At 51.6% G+C, this 12,759-nt stretch overlaps 2 protein-coding genes across 2 annotated transcripts; both read left to right on the top strand.

Annotated features, from left to right (window-relative positions):
- Window positions 1–2,044: 2,044 nt before the first annotated feature.
- LOC122115674 (olfactory receptor 6B2-like) lies at window positions 2,045–2,986 on the top strand. The gene has a single exon (XM_042689077.1). The coding sequence runs from the start codon at window positions 2,045–2,047 to the stop codon at window positions 2,984–2,986; it is 942 nt and encodes a 313-aa protein (XP_042545011.1).
- An 8,363-nt stretch (window positions 2,987–11,349) lies between these two features.
- Window positions 11,350–12,291, top strand: LOC122115673 (olfactory receptor 6B3-like). Its single transcript, XM_042689075.1, has one exon. It carries the CDS (start codon window positions 11,350–11,352, stop codon window positions 12,289–12,291), a length of 942 nt encoding a protein of 313 aa, XP_042545009.1.
- Window positions 12,292–12,759: the final 468 nt, after the last annotated feature.

Genomic DNA, 12,759 nt, shown 5'->3' with positions numbered 1-12,759 from the left:
CAGTGGAAGGTTCATTTCTGGTCTGGTCTATTGAGTGGCCTAAAGGCATCTTGCAGCTGAATGGGCCTTTCTTTTAGGAGATTTGGGAAGTTCTTTGCTAGAATGCTATGAAATGTGTTTCCTATTCCCTTTGTAGTCTGCTCTTCTCCTTCCTCAATACCTATTAGCTACAAATTAGATTTTGAATTGAGTTCCAAAATTCCAAGTGCATTTGTTTGTTGGGTGTGTTCTGTATAGTTACCTCCTTTTGTTTTAAGGTGAATTATCCTAGAAGCCAGTTTGGAAGATGGAATATTGGAGTCTTTAATATACAGTTAGCAGGCTGTAGGCAGCTAGTTGTTACAAAGGCCTGCAGCCCCCAAATACATATAACACAGCTAGGAAACAGGCTAGAGAGAAAGAAAGAACACAAACAATCCCAACAAACTAATTCAGCTCTGATGGAGAGCTGAATTGGGAGGCCATGATGACCAGAGATGAGCCAGGAGACTGGACACCATCACGGAGACACATGTGGCATGGCATAATAGTGTCTGGGCTGATCTAGGCCTAAACAGGGTCTGAGCAGGGGCAGGTCCACAGGAAATTCCCAGTCCCAGTCATAAGATGCATTGCCCAGTTCCCACCCCTGCCTTCAGGGTTCCGGGCACACCTATCACCTGAGAGGCAGGGGGCCTGAAGACAAGATGCCAGACTCTACCATCTGCCATGTGACTAATACGGTGCCAGCCAGACCTGGTCTCCTTACTTCACTCTTGCTCTATTATAGCTACTCTATCTTCTAGCCCTGAGACATTGTCTATTCTGCCACAAAGACTTCTACTTTATTTTGTATTTCTCCATTTTCTGCTTGGTCATTTCTAAGAACTTCCTCTTTGCTGAAGCCTTGTTATAGGATTTTTAAAACCCTGTTTACATCAGTGATATATTTATTTGTATTTTCCTTAATCTTCTTTAACTGGGTGGCTGCTTTTTCCTTTGCCTCCTTTTGGACTTCATTTAGCTTCTTGCTTGTGTTCTCCATGAATTCTTCCATTATTCTATGGTTTCTCTTGTATATGCTTTCTATCTTTTCATTAATTGAATTTATCAACAATGTTTTTTAATACATCTTGTGAAGTCTACTAAGTCCTTAATGGTCTGCTCTGTAGTCTGGTTGTTGTCAGTGAATATTGTACTTCCATAAATGGGCATATTTCTACTCGTTCTGTGATGTGTTTGACCCATTCAACATCATTTTGATTTTAACTTCTATGAATCTATGACCTTCCTAAAAGATTGTTCTTTGCGTTCTTGGCTGGCTAGGTGGACAATGATTAGATCCTCCATCTAGATTTACTTATGTGAGTTCAAGGTTTGTAGATATTGTTGAGTGAAGAAATAGAGTTCAGTCATGTAGTGGAGCTGCGCTATTAATCTTTATCTTTAAGGTGGAAGAATTGCCATCACAAGGCACAACCACTGTCCCACAGAGGTGGGGTAACCCCTCTCTACTCACATCCCTGGGGACGTGGGGTGGCCTCTCTCCACTCACCCCTCCAAGGCGGTGGGGTGGGCCATCTGTACCAGCATGCATGGTACTTTGCATTACATGACATCACAGCAGGGACCAAATGCCAGCCTTCCACCCCTAACTCAAGGAAATTTGTAAATAAAATGGTTCCGTGGTGCTAGAGTAGATACTGGTGGTGGCCATGGAGCCCAACATGGACCTTGCTAGGGAGAATAAACCCAAGACCCCAGCAACAGAGCAGAGCCAGCTTCCTCGTCTACTGGCTGTGCCCAGCCCTCTGATTACATTCTGGAGTCTGCTCCCTGGCCTGTCCTTCATCCTCCTTCCCTCTTCTTCATTATACCTGACTCGAGCACTCAAGACTTTCCTGGGTAAGCCTGGCCTAGGTGAATTGAGAGATTCCCCTGTGGCTAGTGAGGGCCAGGTGTACCATCTGTGTGCTGAGCTCACCCCAGGGCCGGCTCCACCTTCTCCCCTCAGCTGCCCTCTGGCCTTTCCACTTTCTTGTTGATCTTTTGCAGGAACAGAAGGATGAAGGGAGAGAACATCACCAGGGTCAGCACCTTCATCCTGCTGGGCTTCCCCACGGCCCCCAGGCTGCAACTCCTGCTCTTCCTCCTGTTCCTGCTCGCCTACCTCTTTGTACTGGTGGAGAATATGGCCATCATCCTCACCATCTGGAGCAGCACCTCCCTCCACAGGCCCATGTACTACTTCCTGGGATCCTTGTCTTTCTTAGAGATCTGGTATGTGTCAGATATCATCCCCAAGATGCTGGACGGCTTCCTCCTGCAGCGCAAACACATTTCTTTTGTTGGGTGCATGACCCAGCTCTACTTCTTCATCTCCCTGGTGTGCACCGAGTGTGTGCTTCTGGCCTCCATGGCCTACGACCGCTACGTGGCCATTTGCCACCCCCTGCGCTACCAGGTCATCATGACCACAGGGCTCTGTGTCCAGCTGGTGGCCTTCTCCTTTGCCAGCAGCTTCACTGTCTCTGTGATCAAGGTCTACTTCATCTCCAGTGCCACGTTCTGTGGCTCCAACGTCCTGAACCACTTCTTCTGTGACATTTCACCCATCCTCAAGCTGGCCTGCACGGACTTCTCCACGGCTGAGCTGGTGGACTTCATCCTGGCCTTCATGATCCTGGTGTTCCCGCTCGTGGCCACCATCCTGTCCTATGGACACATCACCCTGGCCGTTCTGCGCATCCCCTCGGCCACAGGCCGCTGGAGAGCCTTCTCCACCTGCGCCTCCCACCTCTCCATTGTAACCATCTTCTATGTGGCCATGATTTTCATATATATTTGTCCCCAGGCCATTGACACACGTAGCTCCAACAAGCTCATCTCTGCAGTGTACACTGTCCTGACGCCCATGATAAACCCCCTGATCTACTGCCTGAGGAACACAGAGTTCAAGGAAGCCTTGAGGAAGGCTCTGGGCTTGAGTCATGCTCCTCTGCCATAGTGAACACGCCTCTGCTTCCTGTAACTTCACTGAGCAGCACCGGGATGTCACCTGCAACTGCACTCATGAGGAGCTGGGCGGGGAATTCCTTGCATTGCTGTAGTGTGCTGCATTCCATTAAAATTTGCTCTCTCATCTCTCTTCTCCCTTCAGTCCTGGAGAGTGGTATCATAGGCATTGTTGGTCTGATCATCCCGTGGTTTCATTGTTTTCATCTGAGCAAAGCAGGGCTTCTTGAAGTGTAATACATTTTCTTCACCTTTAAAATTACCAAGCACATTTGAGGAACGTGGAATGTGCCGGTCATGAGAGGTTTACCACTCTCAGTGAATTTCCCTGTGTTAAAATACTAGAATATTTAACAAATGAGCTACAAGAGTCCCACTGCAAGGTGTGCTGAGAATTGTGACAGTGTGTGGACTTGTGTGTGTGTGTGTGTGTGTGTGTGTGTGTGTGTGTGTGTGTGTGTCCTGTTTTGGCTCAAGGCTAGTGCCTCCTCCCTCAAGGCTAACTCCCCCTCCTGCTTTTTGCTGATGAAATGGAGATAAGAGTCTCATGGACTTTCCTGCTCAAGATGTCTTTTAACCAAGGTGATCTCAGCCTCCTGAGTAACTAGGATGATAGATGTGAGCTACCACTACCAATACTTGTTTTGACCTGTTTTAAAATCTTCACCCATGACTGAGAGAGAGAAAAAAAGAAATCTACACGTCTGGATCTGTGATAGTCCTGAAGAAAACCAGCCTGTACATCCACCTAGGCTGTTTGTCCACCCTGGTCTATGGCCTGTACATCTACCCTGGCCCACAGTCTGTACATCCACTCTTGTCCACAGTCTGGCATCCATGCTGGCCCACAGCCTGGCATCCACCCTTTTCCATGGCCTGTATGTCCACGCCGGCCCACAGACAGTCAGCTGCTGAGGAAGTATAAAGTGTTTTATTACTCTTTGAGCCTTGGTTGCTCTGTAATGCACAGAAATGCCCAAGCAGAAGTAAGGTAGAGACGTGCTAATTAGAGGACATCTGTGGGACGAAAACAGAAGCAAAGCAGAACATGATTGGAGGACAGCTGTGGGAGGGAAACGGAAGTGAGGTAGAGATGTGCTGACTAGAAAAGGTCAGTAGTGTCCTTATTTGAAAATGGTTGGCATGGGATTGGCTAGAATTGGTGGAGACCCAGCAAGTTGTTGCAATGTGTACACTTGTGTTAGACTTTCCCTGAGTTTATAACCAAGTTTGGTTTCCATTCATTGTGTGAGAATTCAGGTATTCAAACAGAGGCCTCTTCGGGCCACCTGTACTTTAACAATCCCCTGCCTTGGGTTAAGCTCTTCATGTGAAGAGCTCAACCAAAGCCTTTGGTATTGATGTCAGGCTCTGTCTCAGTCATCAATGGATTAGAGTATGGGGGTGTGAAAGTTTGATTTAACCCAATCAGGGAAGAAATACACATGATGTTTGGTTTGCTCAGAATTGGCACAAGACCCAATGTGAGCGAGCAGAGGGGAAATCAAGGCTGTGTGTGTCCCATCGTGAGTTTCTGACGGGCTCGTGTGTAGCCGTCACCCTCCAGGGCAGCTTCCGCCGTCTGAGTGATCCCCTCCAGGAAGGGATCTGGCTGATTACAAAGTCAAATATTCTTTCCAATTTTCAAGTTAATTTCAAACTGAAACATCTGGCAGTCCCATTGATTCCTGCAGTGAGCCCTCCCTGGAGAGTCTTATTGGAGTCTTTGCTCATTGGAAGCCATCTTTGTCTGTCCTATTGTACAGGTGGTGCTGGTTTTAGTGGATCCCTTTGGCCTCTGGTCACGCGTGTCCTCACAGAGACTTTGGAGCGAAGACACTTGATGGCAGAAGTGAGTTGGATCAGATAACTAGGTCCAACCCAACAAGGAGAAGGGAGTGGGCCACTCTCCAAGCACCCTGTGCAAGCCCTCAGGGCTGTTAAAACAAAGTTGATTCCCTAAAACAAGCTCAGATGAAGCTTCTACCAACATGTCTGCTTCCAACAATTCAGACAAGACTGTGCTACGGAGTTTAACTGTAGGTTACAACAGGTGATGGGCCTGTTTTCCACCACCTTTGTGGTGTTCACACGTAAACAGGGCTAGTGTAACCTGAAGTCCTGCAACCGGGGGCTTAGGGCTGGCCTGGGACTGGCCCTTGACTGTCCTCCCTAGGAAGGGAGACCTTGCGCTCTTGCCACCCGGTGGGGAAGACGTGAAGGGCAGACACGGCACTCAGCACCTGCAGCTTTTATCCTCTCTGGTGCGAAAGACATTTCTTCAGCTGTGAAGAGTTGCATCCCAAGGAATGGACTTTTTCTTCTTGAAAACTGCAGCCTTTGAAATTTATGAAATCACTTAATCTCAATAAAAATTATTTTAAAATAAAAATAAAGAAAAAGAACTGCAGCCTTTGTGTTGAAGCCTTGTAACCTTTACATGGCCGTTGCTGTGGAAGGTTGATTGAGCCCTTACAGAGCACTAAGTGGAGAGTGACTCTGTTCTAGATCCAAGGCACTGCAGGCCTAGAACACCCAACCAAGATGGTTCTGGGCCCAAGGAAAAGCTCTTAGAACACCGCAGGTTAGCAAGGCTTGACACAATGCCTGGGGAAAGTCATTACAGGCCCAGGTGCATGGTTGGCTTTTCCAAGTAAAAGCAACCAAATGCTGCCATGTGTCTGCCATCTGAGCTGGGGTCTCGGCAAGAAGCCGTCTGGAAGCAGGCACACAAGGCTTTAACACTTGGGACTACTGCAAACCTGGGCATCAACATTTTCTTGATTGTCTATAAATCTTTAACAAATCCCCAACTTTGTTCATTTTTTCAGTTGATAGGATGAGAATGTTACCAAGACACGTATATAGAATTTGAAATCCTAGCTCAATTACATCTTCTACAATTGAACTGTTGAAGTGCTTTGAGCTTTAATGGACATAAATGAGGGTTGAGCAAAGGTTTGTGATAATCTATTTGGATTTTTTTGTTTTTCGGGTTGCTTTTTAATTTTTGTCAGTCGTGGGGCTTGAACTCTGGGCCTGGGCGCTGTCCCTCAGCTCTTCAGCTCAAGGCTAGCACTCTATCACTTGAGCCACAGCACCACTTCTGGCTTTCTGGTGGTGTATTGGAGATAAGAGTCTCACGGATTTTGCTGCCCGGGCTGGTTTTGAATTGTGATCCTCAGATCTCAGCCTCCTGAGTAGCTGGGATGACAGGCGTGCCCACCAGCGCCTGGCTCATTTTGGATTTTTGTCACCTGCCCATTTTTAACCCTTTCTGTATCCGTTGAGGAGATGGGGACCAGTAGCTAGATGTGGTGGCTCTCCTGGAAACTTGTCTGTTTCCCTTTCTCCAGTCGCTGTTCCGTTTATTTGCTCACTCACTCCTCCCTCAGATCACTCATTCGTCCACACGTACCACACACAGATGGAGATGCTGAGGGCAAAGCAGTGAACAAACAGAAAACTTACTATCTCCCAGAAGTTTACCTTCTATCGATAGAGACAAGAACAGTCCAACCACTCAGAGTGAAATTCAGAGATATATATAAAAGACAAGCTTTTGAAAACTGGAACCAGCTGGAAAATGGTCCCCAAACCTGTCCATGTCAATCTCTGCCTCTGTGAATGTGGTCGGACCTACAGGAAGTGTGGTGAAGGCAGCGGTGGGCAGCAGAGCTGTGCGGTGCACTGTCTGCTGGCCACACGCACTGCCAGCTTCCTCCTGGAGACACAGAGGGGACCTGGCACTCGGGGGGGGAGGACATGGCTGGCATGTGGCAGGAAGCGGAGCGAAGCCGTCACAGGCCAAGGGACCGAGAGCCACTGTCGCTGGCAGAGGCAGGAAGTGGATCCTCCCTGGGCACGGAGGGGTGCCCAGCAGGGCAGAGCTGCGATGTCAGGAGGGCATGGGCATGGAAGGAGGTGGACGTGAGGACATCCAGAGGGAGCAGCACATCCAGACGCCCGGGAGAGGCTTGGGGACTGGCCCTGCCTGCGGAGCGTGGGCTGGCAGCGGGGAGGAGGGAAACAGGGGAGGAGAGAACAGAAGCTCCACAGCACTGAGCACAGGGCACTGAGGCAGAGGCAGGCGGCGTGGCCCGAGCATGGCAGGGCTGGTCCTGGCCTAACTGACTGTCCAGTCCACCGCTGCAGCCTGTCCCCCCCCCCCCCCCGGAGCCTGGGTGGCTGCTCCTGTGCTCCAGCATCCCCCTCCTGGCCCCTCCCGTGTCCTGCAGGCTCCTGGCCTGGCTCAGCAAGGCACTCCTGGGACCCTTGCTGGGTGAGGGGTCACCGGGTGACAGGGGACAGCAGTCCCCCCATGGGGAGCTCCGCAGTTGGCCACTGAGACACTGACCCTGCTAATTGCCAGCGTGGGCAGCTTCAGCGGCAGGAGGGGTAATTGGGCCCAGGAGGCCCCGAGCTCCAGCAGAAGAAGCCAGGGAGCTTCGCCCTCAGGGTCCCAGGGAGTCCGCCTCACACCAGCCTGCAGCCAGGCGTCGCCGGACAGGCAGGAGTCACGCCAGCCCTCAGCACTGCAGGTGCCGCAGCCCTGGGCTGTGAAGCTTCCAGACCCCAGGCAGGACCCAGCCCTGTCCGCAAGGCAGCGGCATCCTCCGCTGTGACCTGACAGTAGGTCGTGCCTTGGGTCATGGTTGGGCTGGACACGCACCTGTGTGGAAGAGTTGCCATCACAAGGCGAGCTGCGGATGGAGAGGGAGTGATATCTGTGAGTGAGGATACAAGTGCACAGAGAACCGAAGAGAAAAACTAAGGAAAAGAGGACGGGATGATGCAAAGGAAGAGCCAAGTGAGGAAGAGAAATTCTGTATTCTACACCGAAGAAGACAGTTGAGTGGAGAGTAACCCTGATGCTGTCTATTCTCAAAAGTCTAAGGCAAGTGCTGACACCCTCCTGCCTCATTGCATCTTACTTTTGGACAGAGAAAATAATACAAAGAAAATAATACAAGGAAGAAAAGATATTGTATGTATATCTATAGATAGATATATTCCTCTAACCTATTATCTCTATCTATCTATCTAGTCTATAACTTGTAATATATATGATGTATATACATGTCTCCAACAACATTAAAAATGAAGCAATCAAAGTGGAGACTTGCAGTCTCTAAACAATGAAGGTAAGAGGAGGTCTCTACTCAGCATGTCAGAGACCAGAGCTGCTCTCTGTGATGCAGGGTCTATGGGACTGGCATCCTTTGTCCCTTTCCTGGTCTACAGCCCTCCTGCTAGCCACCGGTGGGGCAGCGCGGGGGAAGTTCCTTAGCTCAGGGCTCAGGGTTGTCGGGCAGCTACTGTCTGGTGCAGAGTCTTCTGGGAGCACAGGCAGGGTTAGGGGTGAACAGGTTTCAGCCGTCTCTCCCCGGGTGGGGCCAGGTCAGGCACCTGGCTTTTCCTTCCCAGGCGCCTCCCTGGCTATGGCAGCGCCAAGAGGCGCTGCTGTCTATGGGCTGCATTTTTTTCAGGACACTGGACCTTGTTGCTCCCTCGTGCAGGGGCAGGGTTGCACCGTGGCGCATAGCCACGGTGAGGCTGTGTCACGATGGTCTTTTGTGCATAGCCGTAGAAGGGGTGGGGAAAGGGCTTGCTTCTTGGCCCTCTTCAAGTACAGCACACCTTTTCGGGGGAGGGTCTGGCCCAGGTGCTCTGGCCTCGCAGGGGAGGGGTCCCTAATGGGGTCCTCACGGTTCCCGGGGCCGGTGCTGAGCCAGCCAGCAGCGTTCCTTGTGAAGTGGTTCTATGTCTGGATGTGGCGGTCTCCAGCTCCGGTTCCTACTTTTCTTCCCCCCCGGTTGTGGGTCTTGGATGTGTTGCTGTCTGCGCTGGTGGGACCCGGCACAGCCGCACAGTGGGAATCACGCTCTGCAGCGCCTCTTCGCTGGCTTCTGCCCTTGTGCGCACGTGGCATAAATTCTTCCTTGCTGGAGCACGTCTCTGTCTGTGTATGGTTTGATTGGTGTGACTCTCTGAGTCACGTGCTGGGACCCTCAATCTCCGTTTGGTCAGAGAGAGCCGGGCGGATCCCTGTGGTTACTCCGCCACCGCCCCTCTTCCAAAAGAGCCGGGGCTCTCGGGACACCCTCAGCCTTTGGTTCTCTCTCGTTTCTAGCTTCAGGATTCCTTTGGACCTGTGGACATCCTGACCCTCTCCAGCCGCCTGCCCACAGTGAGTGACAGAAGGGGCTGGGCTGGGCCCAGAGCTGGCCCCAGGGTGCACCTTGCCCCCCTCCCCCCCCCCTGCCCCCACGATCACCGGCCCAGAGCGCCATTCGGACTTTACCTCATGCAGTGCTCCTGGACATACCCGGCCCCGGGGCCTACCTCCAAATCCACATGGGTTCTGACCCCCGTCCCTTCTCCCTGCGGGGTCCCCTGATAGTACACCCCCTGACAACTGCAGACAGGATGCCAAAGGAGCATGGTGTGGTGTGCTATGGAAAGCAAACCCCACTCCAGGAATCGCCCTGGCCCCACTCTGCCTCAGCTTTATCATGCTTATCTGAGCTGGCTTTCCAGACCCCACTCTAGCCTCTGTCCAGGGAAGGCAGGGATGCCCATGTCACACCTACCATGGTAGCTACTGAGAAGACTGAGATCTAGAGGATCATCCTTTGAAGGAGCTCATGCAGAAAAGCCTGTCAGAATTCTTCCCCCAGTGACCAGCAGAAAGTATGGCTAGAAGCATGGCTCAAGTGATAGAGTACCAGCCATGGAAGCAAGCCAAGGAAGCAAGCAAGCCTAGCAAGCCTGGGGCCCTGAGTTCAAACCTAGTACATCCAAAACAAAATAAAATCCCCCTGCTGTCCTGTGCTAGCTAGTCCTGAGAGAAAACATCCAGATTCTAAGGGGGACGCGCAGGAGCTTGGGTCCAGGTGAATGACAGATTCCCAGACCATACAGCAGGGTCCCAGGTCTAATCTCCTGGCACTGAGTCTGTGAAGGTGAATGTCCTGTGTGTCAGATGATTAATCTTCATATCTTCATGGAGGTCAGAGAGGCTGGGGGAGGGCAGGAAGAAGATTGCCTGGTTTACTAAACAAAACAAAACAGCAAGTGTTGAAAGGGGTAACACTGATCAAGATAGATTGTATTCATGAGCTGCTTTGTTAAGTGGCATCTCCTTTGTACAACTACTTAAAGATAATAAAAAAAGATCATTGACAGTTTAAAAAAAACCCAGCAGTGTTACCTTGGGCTGCCAGCTGGGTAAAAGCGTGCACGACTTTTGCCCTGTGTGCCTGCATTAGGCTGGAGGTGAGAATGTCTGAGAAAACAGGTTCAACGTGGAGTCCGAGGCCGGGCCTTCATCCTGCCTTGCCTCTCTTCCTTTCTGGGCCCATGTAAGAAGTCAGAGTTCCTCAACCAAAGACTGTTCAGCAGCGGCTCGAGTGTGTGAGCGTCTTTATGAGAGTGTGTGAGTTCCTGGGAGAACATGTATCCGAGAGTGTACACAGGAGTGTGTACGTATGAGTGTTCTGTGAATTGTGGGCAGCGGTGACAGAAAGCCACAGGCTGCTCAGAACAGAAGGCTTGGGGGCCGGTCATAGTTGCTTCTTAGGCTTACAGATCACCACCCCGGAGGTGGGGCGGCCCCTTTCCACTCAGCCCTCCAAGAAGGTGGGGCGATTCCTTTCCACTCAGCCCTCCAAGAAGCTGGCGTGACCCCTCTCCACTGAGCCCTCCAAGAAGCTGGGGTGACCCTTCTCCACTGAGCCCTCCAAGAAGCTGGCGTGACCCCTCTCCACTGAGCCCTCCAAGAAGCTGGGGTGACCCTTCTCCACTGAGCCCTCCAAGAAGCTGGGGTGGCCCCTCTCCACTGAGCCCTCCAAGGCGGTGGGGTGGGCCATCTGTACCAGCATGCATGGTACTTTGCATTACATGACATCACAGCAGGGACCAAATGCCAGCCTTCCACCCCTAACTCAAGGAAATTTGTAAATAAAATGGTTCTGTGGTGCTAGAGTAGATACTGGTGGTGGCCATGGAGCCCAACATGGGCCTTGCTAGGGAGAATAAACCCAAGACCCCAGCAACAGAGCAGAGCCAGCTTCCTCGTCTACTGGCTGTGCCCAGCCCTCTAATTACATTCTGGAGTCTGCTCCCTGGCCTGTACTTCATCCTCCTTCCCTCTTCTTCATTATACCTGACTCGAGCACTCAAGACTTTCCTGGGTAAGCCTGGCCTAGGTGAATTGAGAGATTCCCCTGTGGCTTGTGAGGGCCAGGTGTACCATCTGTATGCTGAGCTCACCCCAGGGCCGGCTCCACCTTCTCCCCTCAGCTGCCCTCTGGCCTTTCCACTTTCTTGCTGGTCTTTTTCAGGCACAGAAGGATGAAGGGGGAGAACATCACTAGGGTCAGCACCTTCATCCTGCTGGGCTTCCCCACGGCCCCCAGGCTGCAGCTCCTGCTTTTCCTGCTCTTCCTGCTCATCTACCTCTCTGTGCTGGTGGAGAACCTGGCCATCATCCTCACTGTCTGGAGCAGCGCCTCCCTCCACAGGCCCATGTACTACTTCCTGAGCATCATGTCCACCATCGAGATCTGGTACGTGTGTGACATCATCCCCAAGATGCTGGACGGCTTCCTCCTGCAGCGCAAACACATTTCTTTTGTCGGGTGCATGACCCAGCTCTACTTCTTCAGCTCCCTGGTGTGCACCGAGTGCGTGCTCCTGGCCTCCATGGCCTACGACCGCTACGTGGCCATCTGCCACCCCCTGCGCTACCAGGTCATCATGACCACGGGGCTCTGTGTCCAGCTGGTGGTCCTGTCCTTTGCCAGCGGCTTCACCATCTCTGTGATCAAGGTCTACTTCATCTCCAGTGCCACGTTCTGTGGCTCCAACGTCCTGAACCACTTCTTCTGTGACATTTCACCCATCCTCAAGCTGGCCTGCACGGACTTCTCCACGGCTGAGCTGGTGGACTTCATCCTGGCCTTCATGATCCTGGTGTTCCCGCTCGTGGCCACCATCCTGTCCTATGGACACATCACCCTGGCCGTTCTGCGCATCCCCTCGGCCACAGGCCGCTGGAGAGCCTTCTCCACCTGCGCCTCCCACCTCACCGTCGTCACCATCTTCTACACCGCCCTGCTTTTCATGTATGTGCGTCCCCAGGCCATTGACACACGCAGCTCCAACAAACTCATCTCTGTCTTATACACCGTCCTCACGCCCATCTTGAACCCCCTGATCTACTGCCTGAGGAACACAGAGTTCAAGGAAGCCTTGAGGAAGGCTCTGGGCTTGAGTCATGCTCCTCCGCCATAGTGAACACGCCTCTGCTTCCTGTAACTTCACTGAGCAGCACCGGGATGACACCTGCAACTGCACTCATGAGGAGCTGGGCGGGGAATTCCTTGCATTGCTGTAGTGTGCTGCATTCCATTAAAATTTGCTCTCTCATCTCTCTTCTCCCTTCAGTCCTGGAGAGTGGTATCATAGGCATTGTTGGTCTGATCATCCCATGGTTTCATTGTTTTCATCTGAACAAAGCAGGGCTTCTCGAAGTGTAATACATTTTCCTCACCTTTAAAATTACCAAGCACATTTGAGGAGCGTGGAATGTGCCGGCCATGAGAGGTTTACCACTCTCAGTGAGCTGTGTGTTAAAATACTAGAATATTTAACAAATGAGCTACAAGAGTCCCACTGCAAGGTGTGCTGAGAATTGTGACAGTGTGTGGACTTGTGTGTGTGTGTGTGTGTGTGTGTGTGTGTGTGTGTATGTGTTCTGTT

Source organism: Dipodomys spectabilis, unplaced genomic scaffold (assembly GCF_019054845.1).
Source record: "Dipodomys spectabilis isolate Male_0828 unplaced genomic scaffold, ASM1905484v1 ptg000124l, whole genome shotgun sequence".
In the NCBI taxonomy this organism is placed as follows: domain Eukaryota; kingdom Metazoa; phylum Chordata; class Mammalia; order Rodentia; family Heteromyidae; genus Dipodomys; species Dipodomys spectabilis.
The sequence above is the reverse complement of the archived record's forward strand: the minus strand, read 5'-3'. Positions and strand labels throughout refer to the sequence as shown.

Bases quoted from the DNA above. Each gene is read 5' to 3' on its own strand.
- LOC122115674 (XM_042689077.1), top strand. From the start codon at position 2,045: ATGAAGGGAGAGAACATCACCAGGGTCAGCACCTTCATCCTGCTGGGC.
- LOC122115673 (XM_042689075.1), top strand. From the start codon at position 11,350: ATGAAGGGGGAGAACATCACTAGGGTCAGCACCTTCATCCTGCTGGGC.